Source organism: Ostrinia nubilalis, chromosome 29, assembly GCF_963855985.1.
Source record: "Ostrinia nubilalis chromosome 29, ilOstNubi1.1, whole genome shotgun sequence".
NCBI lineage: Eukaryota > Metazoa > Arthropoda > Insecta > Lepidoptera > Crambidae > Ostrinia > Ostrinia nubilalis.
The window spans coordinates 5,850,045-5,868,645 of NC_087116.1; the positions used below are offsets into that span (position 1 = coordinate 5,850,045).

At 41.6% G+C, this 18,601-nt stretch overlaps 2 protein-coding genes and 1 long non-coding RNA gene across 3 annotated transcripts in view; 2 read left to right on the forward strand and 1 right to left on the reverse strand.

Annotated features, from left to right (window-relative positions):
• Positions 1 to 18,601, reverse strand: part of LOC135085585 (THAP domain-containing protein 5-like) — a 308,949-nt gene that overhangs the window by 89,938 nt on the left and 200,410 nt on the right. The window lies entirely within an intron of this gene.
• The window catches only part of LOC135085736 (lysosome membrane protein 2-like), a 58,114-nt gene that overhangs the window by 23,513 nt on the left and 16,000 nt on the right, over positions 1 to 18,601 (forward strand). Inside the window, exons 2-5 of the mRNA XM_063980534.1 lie at positions 8,748 to 8,839; positions 9,676 to 9,839; positions 16,957 to 17,095; positions 17,957 to 18,069. Coding sequence (XP_063836604.1) covers positions 8,748 to 8,839; positions 9,676 to 9,839; positions 16,957 to 17,095; positions 17,957 to 18,069 — 508 coding nt within the window. The remainder of the gene's footprint in view (positions 1 to 8,747; positions 8,840 to 9,675; positions 9,840 to 16,956; positions 17,096 to 17,956; positions 18,070 to 18,601) is intronic.
• LOC135085772 (uncharacterized) lies at positions 1,916 to 5,540 on the forward strand. The gene is made up of 2 exons (XR_010260211.1): positions 1,916 to 2,092; positions 4,864 to 5,540. It is a non-coding gene; the product is annotated as an uncharacterized LOC135085772 (long non-coding RNA).

Sequence of the window (18,601 nt, forward strand, 5' to 3'; positions counted from 1 at the left end):
AAAAAACTTCCATAGGTCCAAAACTATTTTAAAAACTTCGCCGTTTCCTGAACATTCATAATAATACAAAAAAACATGTACTTAATAGGCCACTATTTCCTGTAATCGGTCCACTAAAGTGGTAAGTCGGAGATTCCGTTACATGTTTTTGACTTTCTTAGAGTGAATTAATATTGGGAATCCTCTAAGTTTACATTACGTAGAACAGATTTAGAGCAGTAACTGGACAGAACATGTGTTTATTCTCAACGAGGAAGTTCTTGCCCTTCATCACACTTGGTGGAAACTGATGATTATGCTGAAGGTGGAAAGGAACTTCAACTACAAAGGAACTATGGCTTCCTACCTCCAAATTCCGGAACACATTGTTATTTTAAGTAAGTTTTGATGAACATAAACCAAATATCCCTCCTTCTTCTTCTCACTGTAGTAGGTATTTCAAGGGTAATAGTAAAATGTAACAACTGCCACTGTCTTCAAGTGGTAAGAGGTAAGCTTCAGAGGTCCCGGGTTTGATTCCCAGTGGAGGTGAAAGTTTCTGCTCGGTTTGGTTGGTGGTAGGGTTTGATCTAAGTCTGCCTGGCTAGCAACTCTATTTTCCTAAGTCTGTCACTATAACAATAATGTTAATAGCATTACTGTATTCCGGCATTTGGAGGTAGGAAGCCATAGTTCCTCTGTAGTTGAAGTTCCCTTCCACCTTCAGCCTAATCATCAGTTTCCACCAGGTGTGATGAAGGGCAAGAGCTTCCTCGTTGAGAATAAAAACATGTTCTGTCCAGTTACTGCTTTAAATCTGTTCTACGTAATGTAAACTTAGAGGATTCCCAATATTAATTCACTCTAAGAAAGTCAAAAACATGTAACGGAATCTCCGACTTACCACTTTAGTGGACCGATTACAGGAAATAGTGGCCTATTAAGTACATGTTTTTTTGTATTATTATGAATGTTCAGGAAACGGCGCAGTTTTTAAAATGGTTTTGGACCTATGGAAGTTCTTTTTTTTGCTTAAACTTTTAAGTTGAAAATTTGATAGTGTTCTGATAAAAGCATAATTTTAATGTTTCTAGCAAAACTTTTGTATCTTGAATCAAAGATAGGAAGGTGATTATTTTTTTCAAACATCTGCAATTCATAACTGTTATGTATGTAGGTATATACTTCGCACCGCTGCGACGGTGCCCGTTGACGTTTGAAATAAACCAGTGTGAAACTAGCTACCGTGTTGTTCGTACGCGCGCCCTTCCTTCGCCTTCCTTACGAATCTAACACGTGGCGACGGGCGATTCCACGCGAAATAAAATGTCTGCAGGCGTGTCCTTCGGACTTTTATCGGGGTTTGACCACTTAACACAAGAGTGGAATAGTTATAAATCCCGGCTGAATCAGTGGTTCATCGCAAATGATGTGGACGATGTCAAGGACAAGTGCAAGGTCAAGCGGAAAGCAATTTTGCTCAGCGCGTTTTCGGAAGCAACGTACAAATTAGCTAGTAACCTGGTATTACCGAAAGAGTTAGATGAAGTGGAATTCGACGACATCATAAAAATATTGGATGAGCATTTCACTCCGAAAAAGTGTGGATTTGCGGAGAGATTTCACTTCTATTCTGCGGTACAAAGGCCAGGCGAAAGTCACTCAATGTGGGCGGCCAGAGTCAGGGGATTGGCAGCACACTGCAGCTTTAAAAGTCTCGAGGAGGCCGTACTGGACAGATTTGTCATGGGTATGGTAGCAGGCCACGAGAAGGACAAGCTATTTGCGCAGAGTTTGAAAGAGTTAACTCTCAGCAAGGCGGTGGAGCTGGCGGAGAGCGTTCGGTGCGCGCGCGAGGCGGCAGCAGCGCTGGGCGGCGCCCGGTCAGCGGCAGCGGCGGCGCCGGCGGTCGGCGCGGGCGGCGCGCCGGTATTCAGCATCACCAACGGCGAAAAGTGCAGTGTGTGCGGTTACAGCAATCATAAAGCTGACAAGTGTCGTTTTAAAAGTTATAAATGTAAAAAGTGCGGTAAAAAAGGCCATTTGCGTCGTATGTGTTCGTCAAATAAAGTTCATTACGTTGATGAAGAGTCGGTGGATGACGGTGATGATGGTGAGTCATTATACAATATTCGTTGTACGAGGGGTAAGCCGATGACAGCACGGGTAACGGTTAACGGTCGAGATTTGGAATTCGAGATTGATAGCGGTGCAGCCGTTAGTGTAATTTCAAATAAAACGTACGACTCGTATTTTAGTAGTGTACCGTTATCAGCGACAAACAGGCAGCTCGTGAATTATACGGGTGGCAAAATAGCTTGCATCGGGCTAGCGCGGCTAAGCGTGGCATACGAGGGCCGCGCACGCGAGCTGGACGTGTTCGTGGTGGCGGGCGGCGGGCCGCCGCTGCTGGGCCGCGACTTTATTCACGCGTTCGGACTCGAGCTCGCGCCGGCAATCCAGTACCTAATTACGGACTCTGACGATTCATTTACGCAGAATTTGTTTAATAGATTTCCCAAGTTGTTTTCCGGCCGACTAGGTTGTTTCAATAAATATGCAATTAAACTTCACCTCAAGCCAGGTTCACATCCAATATACTTTAAACCGCGCCCGGTTGCGTTCGCCCTGAAGGAAAAGATAGACAGGGAGATTGACCGTCTGCTGGACCTGGGCGTGTTAAAACCGGTAGAACACTCTGAGTACGCCTCGCCTGTGGTGCCAGTATTAAAAAAAGATGGTGGAGTTAGACTTTGCGCTGACTACTCAGTGTCGATAAATAAACAGCTGATTGTTGACAAGTACCCCTTGCCCACTGTGCAGGAGTTGTTCGCCAAGCTACACGGGGGGGAGCAGTTTACTAAGCTGGATCTCTCGATGGCTTACAATCAGCTGATCTTATCCGAGGACGCGCAAGACCTAACTTGCATTAATACGCACCGCGGCTTGTTTAAATATACCAGATTAGTGTTTGGTTTAGCCTGCGCTCCAGCAATCTTCCAACGGGCCATGGAATGCATCTTGTCAGGCATAGAGGGCACGGTCTGTTTCTTAGACGATATTTTAGTAAGTGGCACTAAGGCTGAGCATAGAGATAGATTAATTGCAGTTTTAGACAGGTTAGAGTCGGCAGGTTTAACGTTACAACCTAACAAGTGCGATTTTTTCAAAGACGAAATCCAATATCTTGGACATGTAATAGACAAAAATGGAATAAGAAAATGTCCTGAAAAAGTCAAAGCTATAGTAGAATCTCAAATACCTAAGAATGTCTTGCAATTACAGTCTTTTTTAGGTCTCGTAAATTATTATCGTAATTTTGTGCCAGACGCTTCTTCCATTTTAAGTCCATTATATAACTTATTACACAAAAAAAGTAAATGGACCTGGACAACTGAACATCAACAAGCTTTCACAAAAATTAAAACCATTTTAACCTCCGACCGGGTTCTCACCCACTTCGACCCGGATGCAAAAATAATACTCACCGTAGACGCATCCCCCACGGGTTTGGGTGCAGTTCTATCTCAGATTTGTGATGACGGTGTTGAGAGACCTATTTCATTTGCGTCTAGAACGCTAACGTCAGCGGAAAAAAACTATTCACAAATTCAGAAGGAGGCTACTGCCATTATTTTTGGTGTGAGACGTTTCCATCAATATTTATACGGCAGAGTCGACCCTTTTATTTTGAAAACCGATCACAAACCTTTGTTGGCAATATTTAACCCTAGCCGTGGTATACCAGAAGTATCAGCGAATCGGTTACAGCGGTATGCCATGTTTTTGTCATCTTACAATTACAACATCGAATATGTGCGTAGCGCTGACAATAACGCCGATTATTTATCGCGGGCTCCGTTAGGCGAAAACGATAGCAGTGCGTCAGGGGAACTCGACTACGAGGAGCGAGCGGCCTACGTTAACTTTGTGGTGGAGGGCAGCCTCCCCGTCACGGTTCCTCAGCTGCGCTCAGAGACTGAGAAGGACCCGCTTTTAGGTAAAGTTATTCATTACGTTATGACCGGCTGGCCGCGGAAGATAAAAGATACACAATTAAAAGCATATTTTCTGTGTCGTTTAGATTTGTCAGTAGAAAATGGATGTTTAATGCGAGGGCATAAGGTTGTGATTCCGTTGTCCTTACAAGAACAAGTTTGCAATGATTTACATAGCTCACACTTCGGAATAGTGAAAATGAAAGCAGAGGCTCGTAAACGTATATGGTTCCCAGGCATAGATAGGTACTTGGAGCGGCTCGCGGCCGAGTGCAGCGTGTGCGCGCAGCTGCGGCCGTCCCCGCCGCACGCCCCGCTCGCGCCGTGGTCCTTCCCACCGCAACCCTTCTATAGGATTCATTTGGATTTTCTAGGGCCATTTAATAATCAAATGTACTTAGTTATTGTAGACGCTTATTCAAAATGGGTTGAATGCTATGATGTGAGCTCGTCGTATGGGTCTAAAACTGTAATTGAAAAACTTATTGATGTTATGGCTAGATTTGGGGTTCCGCATACTGTGGTCACTGATAACGGTACATCATTTACATCACAAGAGTTCGCAACTTTTTGTAAATTGAATGGAATAACGCAAGTTTTTTCACCCGTTTACCATCCATCGAGTAACGGCCAGGCCGAAAGCTTTGTTAAAATAATTAAAAAAGGTTTGCGGGGAATTTTAATGAGCACTACGTATGGAAAAATTTCTAAAGATAAGCTTTCAAAATTTTTATTCGATTACCGTAATTCTATAAATAGCACCACAGGTAAATCACCCTCTGAACTGTTATTCGGACGACCCCTACGTTCTAGACTGGACTTGTTGAACCCCACTCGCGTCACTCCGTCATCCACAGACCTCATTGTCCATGTGGCGCGCAATCAGTGTTCGCAGGCTAAACATTACAGTGGAAAAGTTAGACCTAACTTTACACCACAAGATCGTGTATGGGTAAAGAAGTATCTCACTAACCAAAAATTTATATGGATCGAAGGAGTTATTATAAAAAAGATTGGAGCCGTTATGTATACGGTATACCTACCCGAATATAATTTAGAGGTAAACAGACACGTAGACCAATTAAGGTTTCAAGGCGGACAAGATGTACCAGTTATAGAACACAAAGAACATAATTGGGATCCAGATATAGTGCCAGACATAGACGGCGCATTATCATCGCAGCCCTCAGCAGGTATCTCCGCGGGCATTGCTACAGAATCAGCTGATGACACATCAACAAACGATAACGTAGTAAACATCGGAGAGGGGACGAGTGGGACCGAAGTCTCCTCGGCGGCAGCGAAGTCGCCCGAATGCCCCCGAACTACTAACACAGGTGTTCACACGCACACAAGCGACGCTAATGAACATTGTGCGGGCGCACCCACGACTAGGTCTAGACGTCCACGCGCCAAAGTAGATTATAAGCAGTTTTATTAACTATAGTTATTTTGTTCTTGTAGTCTTAAGTATATGGGGGAGGGATGTTATGTATGTAGGTATATACTTCGCACCGCTGCGACGGTGCCCGTTGACGTTTGAAATAAACCAGTGTGAAACTAGCTACCGTGTTGTTCGTACGCGCGCCCTTCCTTCGCCTTCCTTACGAATCTAACAATAACAAATCTGTCGAAAAAAAGAAATCTGAAAAAAGTCAACCCAAAAAAAAGATAAAAATGTTTAAAGCCTACTAGGTCATACAATTTTAAAATATCACAAAATTAACTCTATCTCCTAAACTAAGCACAATCGTATAATATACATGGGGGTGATTTAGGTACACCTTGATGTAAGGAATCTAAATTTTTCTTTTAGACCTCACTGTTTTGGCCACCCTGTATACAGTGTGAGTCACGTTAAAGTGTACATATGAAAATAGATGAAACTAGACCTATTTTTATCGACAAAAAAGAGGTCAAAAAATTTTTGAGATTTTTTTTAAATTTTTTATAGAATTTTTTTTCTTCGAATTACTTATTTTAAAGAAAACGTAATAACTTTTAAACTAAGCGGTATATCCTGATAAAATAAAAACAGTAATAATTCTAAATAACAGGCAATACTAAAAAAATACATAAAATACACAAAAAAGGCTAACAAATAATAAAAAATGATACTTTTTGAAAAAAATCTGCTTTTAAATTCGTGTTTTTTTGGTTATTTGATAAATTTCTCCAAAAAATGCCCCTATAACCGGTAGTTTTTATTACTTTGTATTATTCTCTATCGTATTACCTTCGTAAAACCAAAAATCGCATGTCTCTATCCCTATCACAACGTTTGCAATGATCGTTTGAACTAAGCCTCTCCGGGCGCGCCATTCAATGCTTCGTTAACAACGAAACTGAAAATGGCTCTAGATTTGTAATTTTGATAAAGACAAGTTAGATTTCAATTAAAAACAAAAGATTTTGAAGTAAAATAAGAATTTTAGTTAAAATTAAAATTGTCTCTACCTGTAGCGGAGAATAATGTTGTGGCTGGCCTTTGTTCAAACGATCATTGCAAACGTTGTGATAGGGATAGAGACATGCGATTTTTGGTTTTACGAAGGTAATACGATAGAAAATAATACAACGTAATAAAAACCACCGGTTATAGGGGCATTTTTTGGAGAAATTTATCAAATAACCAAAAAAACACGAATTTAAAAGCAGATTTTTTTCAAAAAGTATAATTTTTTATTATTTGTTGGCCTTTTTTGTGTATTTTATGTATTTTTTTAGTATTGCCTGTTATTTAGCATTATTGCTGTTTTTATTTTATCAGGATATACCGCTTAGTTTAAAAGTTATTACGTTTTCTTTACAATAAGTAATTCGAAGAAAAAAAATTCTATAAAATTTTTTAAAAAAATCTCAAAAATTTTTTGACCTCTTTTTTGTCGATAAAAATAGTTCTAATTTCATCTACTTTCATATGTACACTTTAACGTGACTCACACTGTATAAAAGGAGAAACTGACTGACTGACTGACAGATCAACGCACAGCCTAAACGGCTAAACGTAGGCACTTGAAATTTGGAAGGGACGTAGCTTAGGTACCGTAGAGGTGCACTAAGAAAGGAATTCCCGAAATTCCCACGGGAACGGGAATTAGCGGGAAAAACGGGATTCACGCGTACGAAGTCGCGGGCGGCCGCTAGTCTACTATATAAAAATAAGTCGGGTTTTCCTCCCTGACGCTATAACTCCAGAACGCACGAACCGATTTCCACGGTTTTGCATTCGTTGGAAAGGTCTCGGGCTCCGTGAGGTTTATAGCAAAGAAAATTCAGGAAAAATTTCAACAGAAAAGCGGGAAGGGGGTAAAACGGGATCCACGCGTATGAAGTCGCGGGCGGCCGCTAGTTACTCATAAAAGCTCAAGCAAGAATTCCAATCATTGAAAACAATTGCCCAATTACATAATTTATGCATTAAAGCAATATTTAAATGGCCTATTTTAAAATTCTATTGTAACTACATAAAATGACCATTGTTATACATCGGTTTATGTAAACGTAATTTCATTATTGATTAAAGAATCTGTGATTAAAATTTAATGGATTCATTTGTTGATCTATATCAATTAGTTGAAGTTTTACACGACATCTTATTAAAGAGGTATGCTCATCAACATGCACGCAATATAATTTTTACTGTCTGTCTTAAAGTGAACTTAGTATGAGAAATGGTTGCACGAAACTTATTTTAAGAATTAAAATTGTCACGTTATTGTTTAATTCTAAGGTTGAGTTTCTTTGCGAGATCGAATCAGAAATGAAGAGATCCGTAAACGAACCAAAGTCGCTGACATAGCCCGACGGATTAGCAGGCTGAAGTGGCAATGGGCAGGGCACATAGTACGCAGAACTGACGGCCGATGGGGCAGAAAGGTTCTGGAATGGAGGCCGCGTACCGGAAAACGCAGCGTGGGACGTCCACCTACAAGGTGGATCTGGATGGATGAATCGATCAACATGGAGAGCATTGGGGGAGGCCTATGTTCAGCAGTGGACGTCCTATGGCTGAAATGATGATGATGATGATGATAGACTAGCTAGAGCATTTCTATGTAATGTAATATTATTTGACTTTGACCGTTTTATTCGTGAAAGGGTGACACCGACACTGACTCTAGAACATTTCATAGAGCGGTTCGTTGTTCTGTTACGAGTTAATGCTCTAACTATACCTACTCACCTTTAAGCTTAACCTACTTGACACTCTTAAAAAACATTATTTTATTTATTTACTAGCTTTTGCCCGCGACTTCGTACGCGTGGATCCCGTTTTACCCCCTTAATCTATCTTACGCGGTTTAGATTTTTTCATACAAATGTTTTTTCCCACTAACTCCCGTTCCCGTAGGAATTTTGCAATATCCTGTTGTAACTAAGCTTTAAGTTTACTAAGGTACCTGCATGCCAAATTTCAAGCGTCTAACTTAAGCGGTTTAGATTTTTCATACGAAAAGATTTTCCCGCTGATTCCCGTTCCCGTGAGAATTCCTAAGTATACTATAACCTGCCCAGGAGTACGAAGAACAATTGTGCCAAGTTTCGTTAAAATCCGTCGAGTAGTTTTTGTTTCTCTTAGGAACATACAGACAGACAGACAGACAAAAATTTTACTGATTGCATTTTTGGCATCAGTATCGATCACTTATCACCCCCTGATAGTTATTTTGAAAATATATTTCATGTACAGAATTGACATCTCTACAGATTTATTATAAGTATAGAGAGAAGTTTAGTTAATTAAATGTAAAATATGTTTTGTTTCAGTGCTGGTGCTGCTATCAGCGACATTCGTGCTCAGCATGATAGGGACAGTGTTCTTCTGCTTCACAAACACAATCAACGACGCCATATTGTCAGTAAGTTGTTTACTAACTACTAATATTAACTATACTGCTTAGTATGAATCGTTTCATCCATGAAGACGCGCCCCACCAATTTTTGGTCGAGGGAAGCGCGGGGTGCGGGTAGTTTGATCCGAGCAATCCGAGCGTCATTATTGTGGTGTGCGTGTGCACTCATGGATGATTTAGCGTGTACCGATAACACTCAAACATTAGCGGAAGAATGGTGGGGCGCGTCTTCGTGGATGAAACGATCTACCTATATACCGCAACCCGTCTGGCCAGTGGGGAGTGTAGCCAAAATTCTTCATTTGCCTCTGATAAATTATAGAAGGTCGTGCTCCTGCAGCAGAGACTAAATAAATTATCTGATGATGCTGCTTACTGGCAGGTAAACTATTAGATACTGAGTCACATTCCCACGGCTGCCATTCCTGTATACCAGGAAGTTGATCCTTACCTCCGAAATTAATTGTTCTGAATAACTTCGGTGCTGGTAATGCTGGTATAATCCAGTTTTTAACAATCTTCTAGGACAGACAAACTTGGCCTTGGGTTCTTTTAACTGCCAAGATGTAGATCCTGACTATACTGGAATTGCAGCAGCGGGACGAAGAAAAAGAACTAACCCCACCTCTCGTTCCCACCACTGCAACTCCTGTGTAGCCAGAATCTACAGCTTGACCGCTAAAACCCGACCAGTGAAGGTCAAGTCTTTCGCCCACCACTGCGACTCTTCTTGTGTAGCCAGGATCTACAGCTTAACCGCCAAAAACACCCAACCAAGGTCAAGTTTGTCCCGGAGAAAGCTAAACTGTCAAGCAACAAGGTTAAACTTATTTTTTTTACAGAACATGGTGATCCGCAACAATTCCCTAGCGTACAAAGTGTGGCAGCGACCGAATGTCCAGCCTTTGATGAAGGTGCACGTCTTCAACTACACCAACTGGAGGGACGTCAGAGATGGATACGATGACACCTTCCACGTGGAGGACGCTGGGCCCTACGTCTACTCGTGAGTAGAATCATCATCATCTCAGCCATAGGACGTCCACTGCTGAACATAGGCTGAACAATGATTTCCACAAATGCCAGTTGGTAGCGGCCTGCATCCAGCGCCTTCCTGCTACCTTTATGAGGCCGTCGATTCACATTGTGAATGGACGTCTTACGCTGCGTTATCCGGTACGTGGACTCCACTCCAGAACCTTGCTACCCCATCGGCAGTCGGTTCTGCGTACTATGTGCCCTCCTTCCCATTGCCAATTCAGCTTGCTAATCCGTCGGGCTATGCAATATATGGCAATTAAAATCGACATGGGGGAAAGTTAAACTGTCATTAAACCCGCAACGAAATTAATCAGACGAACATAGGAGGATTTCGAAGTTAAGGTTCTCTGGGAACAAGTCCTAAGTAGTTTCAGAATAAATTGCAACACACAAACGTGTTGATATACATAAATGCTTACGTTATCGCCTACGATATGGCCACCACCATCGTTTATGGGGCCCATAAAGTAAACTATCTAATTTTGGTATCTTTCATTACACTAGGTGTGGAGACACCATAAGCTATGTCGAGACATTTACTATACAATTTGGCATTTTAGTACTTGGCAATCTTCAAGGGACGAAAGAAGTCTTTATTAATATTTTCTTAGAGACAAACAGCCAAATCTATACTAATATTATAAAGGTGAAGATGCTTTTGAACACGCTAATCTCAGGAACTACTGGTCCAATTTGAAAAAAAAATGTATTGATAGCCCATTTATCGAGGAAGGCTTTCGGCTAATAGGGGCGGAGCAGTAAAAAAAATGTTACAAAAACGCGAAATATTATTCAAACTATTTTCACGCGTACGAAGTCGCGGGCACAACTAGTCTAATATACAGGATGAGAGTAAAACTCGACCGATTCTTTGAAAGAAGTTATACTAGAGGCCAGTTCTTGTCGTGATTAATGTCGTTGCAAGTCCAATGACAGTTTAACTTTCCCCCGGTACAAACTTGGCCTTCACTGGTTGGGTTATTGGCGGTAAAGCTGTAGATCCTGGCTACACAGGAGTTGCAGCGGTGGGAACGAGAGGTGGGAATAGTCCCGTGGTATGAAATTATGGATTACTATTACTAGCTGTCGCCCGTGACTTCGTACGCGTGGACCCCGTCTTACCCCCTTAGGAGTTGAATTTTACAAAATCCCGTCTTAGTGAGCAGCTACATTCTAAAAGAAACCCCCATGCAAAATTTTAAACTCCTAGCACTTGTAGTTTCTGAGATTTCGTATTGAGTGAGTGACCTTTCGCTTTTTATTCTTGTCCGATGAAATCCATAACAATGGTGTCCCTACACATCCCCCAATAAAGCTTTATCGAAGCTGCTTGCTGATACTATTATCTATTTCGACTTATTGCTGACAAGGCCACTCTTTAACCGGCTGTAGAAAGGAGTATTGTGTTTTCTATCTCCCTTGTTTTTGTTCATAAATTCAAATTAAAATGAAATATCTGGGGGCACGGCAGTGCCCCCGCCAAGTCGAGCGCGAAGCAAACACTGCCGTACCATCCTTTACTGGAACCATTTCACCGCATTTTCAGGCCCCTATTTGAGAACCTCTGGATAAGACCAGAACGCAGAAATTTTCGTCATCTAGTAAGCTATAATCACATACTTAAAATCCAAAATTTCAAGTCTGTAGGTCATTTAGTTCCGAAGTTAAGCGAAAGCAAAGTTTCGCATTTATGACACTCACTCACTCACTGATGATCATCAAAATAGAACTAGTACTTCCCATAAACTCAGAGAGCTGAAATTTGGTACAGAGTTAGGGTTTAATGGCCACATAAAGGGAAAACTATAAAAACTAGGAAATTCGAAGATCTGGAGTTGTTACTCCACCTACCAAGTCACACAACATTAACTATATTAATAAAGAAATCGCAGTAAGGAACCATAGACTTGGCACGACTTTGTCTAGATTTCATTACTTTTTAGAGATAAACAAGCAGCTCCATCGAGACTTGGCTAGTTTTTTACAGAATGTTTTTGGTGGGATAACTAGGTTACATGAAGACGATGGATAAAGGCTACCAACCGGCCAACCTGTTTATTGGTAAGTCCTATGTTCAGTAGTACTTAGACGTTCTGTGGCTGAAATGATGATGATTAAGTATGAAAAAAGAATATTATGACAAGACTGCATGGACTTTACTTGCCTTCTTGGTACCAATCTATGTATTATTGTAGTAGCCCATGTTATCCGGAAGTGGTGGTAGAGCAAGCTATATTTGGGACGTGTAATGTAAATATAAGTGCCGTGAAAAGGGCCTCCACACAATATACAGGGTGGAATATTGTAATGCCACCTGAAGAGAAAGTACTTTTAATACTGTAAATAGAAAATTTTACTTTTAAAGAAAACATTCCTTTATTTTTGAAAAGAAATGGAACTGCATTCAAAGATTTCGAAAAATTTACTTGCCACACCCGGGAATCGAACAAACTAAAATCTGATAAAAATTACCTGTATTTTATTGCAAAGATCGTTAGGGTTAAGTATAAGGATGAAATCTCTCTAAGACTTAATAAATCAAATGAAAGGAAAACCATGAAATCTTAAATAATTTTGATTATTTACAGAAAATAATTGTAGTAGTGTAGTAGTATATGTGGTGGGGAATTTTTTCTTTGAGTAAAATTTTCTATCTACTAATTTTCCCTCCAGGCGGCATTACAAAATTCCACCCTTAGGTATACTTATCTGGTGCGAAAACGACAACAAACAAAAAATAAGCATTTACATAGGTAGATAGTGCCAGATTACTGTCACAGATATAAATATAAATATTTTTTCTTGGAAATACTTCTAAATAAGTAAACACCGCCACACTTCTCATACATTATTTATTTCAATTTACAATTTTAAATAATCTTACACTATCAATTCAATGTAAATTTTTGAATTCGTCGAATGTTGTGGGTCTGAAACCACTTTGATTTACGTTATCCGCCTAAAAAAATCTTGAAACTTGTTTTATTTGTGCAAGTAGGCTTTAAAAAAAGCACTTTTACACTTTTAGGTATTTTTATTATACTTTAAAAGCATTTTTTAGAATTAACTAGCTTTTGCCCGCGGCTTTACCCGCGTGAAATTTATGAGTCACAGATCGTCATAAATTATAGCCTATATGTTATTCTGGGTTATAAACAAGAATACTGTAAAGTTTCATCAAAATCTGTTCAGTAGTTTTTGCGTGAAAGAGTAACAAACATCCAGACATCCAAACTTTCACATTTATAATATTAGTAAGAAGTAAGACTAGTAAGATTGAAAAATCGATTTTAAGATCACTGTCAACCATGATCATTCTTTGAAAAAATATGAGCCTTATTACAAAAATGTTTAAATTGATTTTTACAATCCGATCAAGTTAACTGCGCACCTCGCTGGAATGCGACTCTCCCTCGCACTCACCCGCACACCTTCCCGCGTTCGCCCTGTACCAGAGCGTTGATGTGACGTCACGGCAGCCAGGTGCTCAGTTAACTTTGATCGGGTAGTATAAAAGTGATATTTTAAAACAGTGTTCAACGCATGTTTAAATTTTTGCAATAATTTCTGTTTTTCAACTTGTTTCAATGTTTAACAAATTTTTAAGTTGATTTTATTTATATTCCGTTTCAGATGTGTTAACTGCGGATCAAAAAACTCTTAATGTAATTATGTAATTTCTTACATAATAATTAAATAGGCAATTTAATTAATTGTTTTATAAAATCTGCGAGCGTCCGTTAGCATATTTTATCTTTTGCCCTTGACCTCACTTGGTATCATATTTAACCACGTGTCTAAAGACATTCTGGTCAAGTCTGGGTTTTATATAAAATATAGCTTTTGCCCGCGGCTTTTATATAAAATTTAGTTTGTCACAGATCGTCATAAATTTTAGCCTATATGTTAATCTGGGTTATAAACAATAATACTGTAAAGTTTCATCAAAATCCGTTGAGTAGTTTTTGCGTGAAAGAGTAACAAACATCCAGATATTCAGACATCCAAACTTTCCCATTTACAATATTAGTAGGATAAGATAAGATCCATAATGTGAACTTAAAACAATAGGGATTTTTCTTGGGCTAAAAAGCAAGAGTTTGAATTAGTTAGTCCGTCAGTTAACTTATAAAAACATATGCACACTTTCACTTTTTCAAACTAATGAAAACTGACAGATAAATCGCGCCTGTTTATTAGAAAAGGCCCGTGACGTCAAGGCGTGGTTGAGTGTAGCACGGTGTGACGTCACGCGGAACTTCAAGGCACCATGCAAAATAATTCCAGAAAAGATTGTTTTGTTTGCTCGCCTTGGCAGGGCACTCCACACTACCGTGGTACTAGATAATAATAATAATAATAATACGTCGTTTCAGAAAGACGTCCACTGCTGGACAAAGGCCTCCCCCAAGGATTTCCACAAAGACCGGTCCTGCGCCGCTTGCATCCAGGCACCTCCCGCGACCTTCACCAGAACGTCGGTTCACCTACGGCCTGCCCACGCTACGTCTTCCGGCTCGTGGTCGCCACTCAAGAACTTTCCTGCCCCAGCGGCCATCAGCTCTTCGAGCTATGTGCCCCGCCCACTGCCACTTGATTTTAGCGATTCTGCGGGCTATGTCGGTCACTCTGGTTCTCCTACGGATCTCCTCATTTCTGATTCGATCACGCAGGGAAACTCCGAGCATATAGTATAGGCAATGATAATACATAAATAAATAAAATTCCCACTAGCGATAATTCACAAGTTTTGACAATGGTTGCCGTTACCTACATAATTGTACAAATACCTAAACGTGTTTTCCAAATTACCTTTGTTGACAGATTCATTTAAGACTTCATGGTCATAGAAAAATAGGCACATAGTTAATATTTAATAGCGCACTATTATTATTATTATTTATGTATGTATATTTTATGCAGTATAGGTTAGTGTCCGTGACTCCCACTCGGCATGGGGCACACTGAAAACCAGCGTCGTGGCCTCCCTCACCGGGGGCCACGGCATATGCTGAGTGGGGTCCCATTGCGATGGACATCGCTGTGCGACAGGGTGGCACTGCTCAGTTTACTTTCACTTTCATTGTATGTTTTATGTCACCTATGTCTTATTTGCTTTTTTTTTCTATTATTTACATCTTTTGTCTTCTGTGATGTCCATGGCAATAAATGTTTCTTTTTTCTTTCTTTAATTTCGTCGATACTATAATACTTACTTAGCTTCGGTCTGCGTATTCGCCCGTATATTATTGGTCATCATAATCATCAGGTCATTCTGTCTCCACTGCAGGAGCACGACCCTCTAATTGACCAGAGGCAAATGGAGGATTTGGCCTACACTCCCCACGCTGGCCAGACGGGTTGGGAAGGCCTGATGTTCGCATATTTGTCCCTACTTAGGACATCCAGGGAAGAGGGGTGGTTCTATACTACTCTGTCGAAACTAGGTACAGAGCTACAAGTCTAGCGAGTTAGTGCCTGATGTATAGGAGTCGCGTATACTGCAATACTTCGGACATGTCTCAAAGCGGGATGACAACTCCATAGAAAGACTGGTCGTCCAAGGAAAAGTCGAAGGAACCCGTTCGCGTGGCAGGTCACCAATGCGCTGGACCGACCAAGTTAAATCAGCAGTGGGAGACGGCGTATGTGACTGCACCAGACAGTCTGCCAATAGAGAGAGATGGCGGGAGTTGTATCCGCCTCTACAACCGATGTGAACAACGCCTCAACGTGATCACGACCGCTCTGCCAAGAGCGTAACGAATAAGAAGAAGATAGGAGCGGCATGAGCGGGGTGATATGCGTGACAGAGCATATTCTGAACCATATCTGAATTCTCACTGTCGTTTGACGTCACAAACACACTCTCCCGTGCCGCTCCCATATCCTCAGGCACTGACGTAGCTACAACCCGGTGGAATTACTGCGCACCTGGTAACCGTGACGTAACAACAACGCTCTGGTACGGACGGGGCGAACGAGGGGAGGTGTGCGGGTGAGTGCAAGGGAGAGTCGTATTCCATCGAAGTGCGCAGTTAGCACGATCGGGTTGTATACGCTAGACTAGTAAAAGCCGAAACAAACCTAGCTACAAGGCATAACGAGTAGCTTAGTTTGGGACCAAGACTATTCCCACCTCTCGTTCCCGCCGCTGCAACTCCTGTGTAGCCAGGATCTACAGCTGGACCGCCAATAACCCAACCAGTGAAGGTCAAGTTTGTCCCGCGAAAGTTACACTATCATTGGACCCGCAACGAAATTAATCAGAAGAACATAGCAGCAGTTCGCGTAACAATGGCGTGGTGTACAATGTCCAAGGATGTTTACGAATTACTTCAATACTTACGCACTTCAATTAGATCACTTGGGTGAAACCCTCAACCATCGTCAATGAATGAATTATATAAAGTTAGGTAAATAAACGTCATTACATGCACGGCCAATATGTTTGATAACCTATCAGCACCCTGCATCGAACTAGCCACAATAAGTCTACGTACTGATGCACGTAGTCATTAAATTGTATATGTGTAAACAGACTGTTGACAATTATGTAAATAGCTTATTATATGCATAGATTATCAGTTCCGTAGACAGTTCTATGAATACACTTAACATAAGCATGTTTAGCTTACGAGGGTTAAACGAGACAACTAAAACTGTGATGGAATCACAGATCACAGAAACTAAAGGGAAATGTGAAAAGGGGACGGGGCCAGTGTCGCAGCAATATGCCCAAAAACAGAAAACATTGCTCGCGACAGCAATGATGCAGCGACATTATAGTGTAAACAGTTTACATTGATTTCGTAGTACTAAAGGTTTTTCAAACGTTGAGTACTGATACCGCATTGGATAGTGAGCACATTCAAACTAACAATTTATTCAATCGCACGTCACTGCGTATGTAGTGATGCTGTACGTTTGACACACACATTTCGCAACGTTATGTTTTTATTTTAATTATTTTGTTTGTGTGAATTTCTAATGCGACACTGAGTTTCAAACTCAGCGCATTAGTTGGCATCTCTCTAGATCTCTATGGGTGGCATGCTAACCTGCGTTTAACTTTGTTCCAGGCAGCAGGTGGAGCGAGTGAACGTAGCATTCAAGGGAGAGCAGCTGACCTTCCAAGAGATGAATGACTTCAGGTTCCTCCCCAACCGGTCGAGGGGACCCGTCTTTGATCAGATCTCCGTACCCAACATGCCTTTAATGGTTAGTACTGGTCACGTACCGGAAAGCGCAGCGTAGGACCCACAAGGTGGACCGACGACCTCATAAGAATGCCAGGAACGCGCTGGATGCAGGCCGCTACCAACCGGTGATTATGGAAGTCATTGGGGGAGGCCTATGTTCAGCAGTGGACGTCCTGTGGCTGAAATGATGATGATGACTGGTCTTAGTCGAAAGACGTCCATTTACACAAATTCTCCTGTGTAGCCAGGATCTATAGCTTGACTGCAAGTTAAGAGGAACCCACGGATTTCCACAACGGCCAGTCCTGTGCTAACAGCATCCAGGCATTTACCGCCACCTTATCCTGATCATTGGTCCACCGAGTTGAGAAGCTTACCTACTTTTCGTCTTCCGTTGCAGCATGACCACCACTAGAAAACTTCTAGGTATACCAGCCTAAATTCTATCTCTCTATCCCACCGCTGCAACTCCTGTTATAGCCAGGATCTAGTTTGGTCCAATGAAATCACACATCTGTGAAGACGTTGTGTGGGCAGGCCTCCTACTAAAGCCCGGTCAGTGAGCACACTCACTGCGGGTGCCCGTCGCGCAGTCGCGACAGCAATATAATTACGTGCGAGCGATAAGGATGGGTAGCTTGGGGTCATTGGACAAAATTCTACGTGCTCGCAGACCAGACTATAGGTGGACTGACATTCTGATGGGTCGTTGGAAGTACTTGAATGCGGGCAGCGCAGGATCGGTCATTGTGGAAATCCTTGGGGGAGGCCTTTGTCGAGCAGTAGAAGTCATTTAGCTGAGAGGAACTAAGACGTCGTGAACTCAGAACCTAATTACTGTGTTTCTTAACATTTTATAAATCATTGTTATTCTTGACAGGGACTGTCGAAGGTGGTGGAAGCGAACTTCAACCCTATAACCCAGTTTCCAGTTATAACAATGCTGCCTTTTGCCAACCATCCTGAAGCATTTGTACAACTCCCTCTACACAGGTATGTATTGATTTATTACACTATCTTTTTTTTTAACCACAACGAGAAAGCTCTTGTTCTGTATCTCACGGTAAGTGATGATCAAGCCGAAGGTGGAAGCGAGTTTCACCCGGAATACTCAACCACGGAGGAACTGGCTATCTTACCTCTTAACTACCGGAACACAACAATGCTGTTAACATTGTTGTTAAGGCGGCAGACTTACCCAAGATGGTGGTAGCTAGCCAGGCGGACTTAGAACAAGCCCTATCACCAACCAAACCGAACAGAAAAATCTTTGTCCCATATCTTCGTCTGCTTAGACGTAGCTGCTGCCGTATCAGCCTTATCAATGATACGGGGCCCCAGGCCATAGAGGCCCTCAGTGCCGAACAAAGGCAATAGTCCGGCACTGAGGGGCATGGAGGCACCTAGGGGCCGTTAGGGGCCCCGCGCGAATGTTAAATTTGGGTCCATTTGGGGTCTTCAGCAAAGATACAGGCCCCGTCTATGCTACGCTACCGCTGTCTTATGTCTAAAGACTTCAATAAGT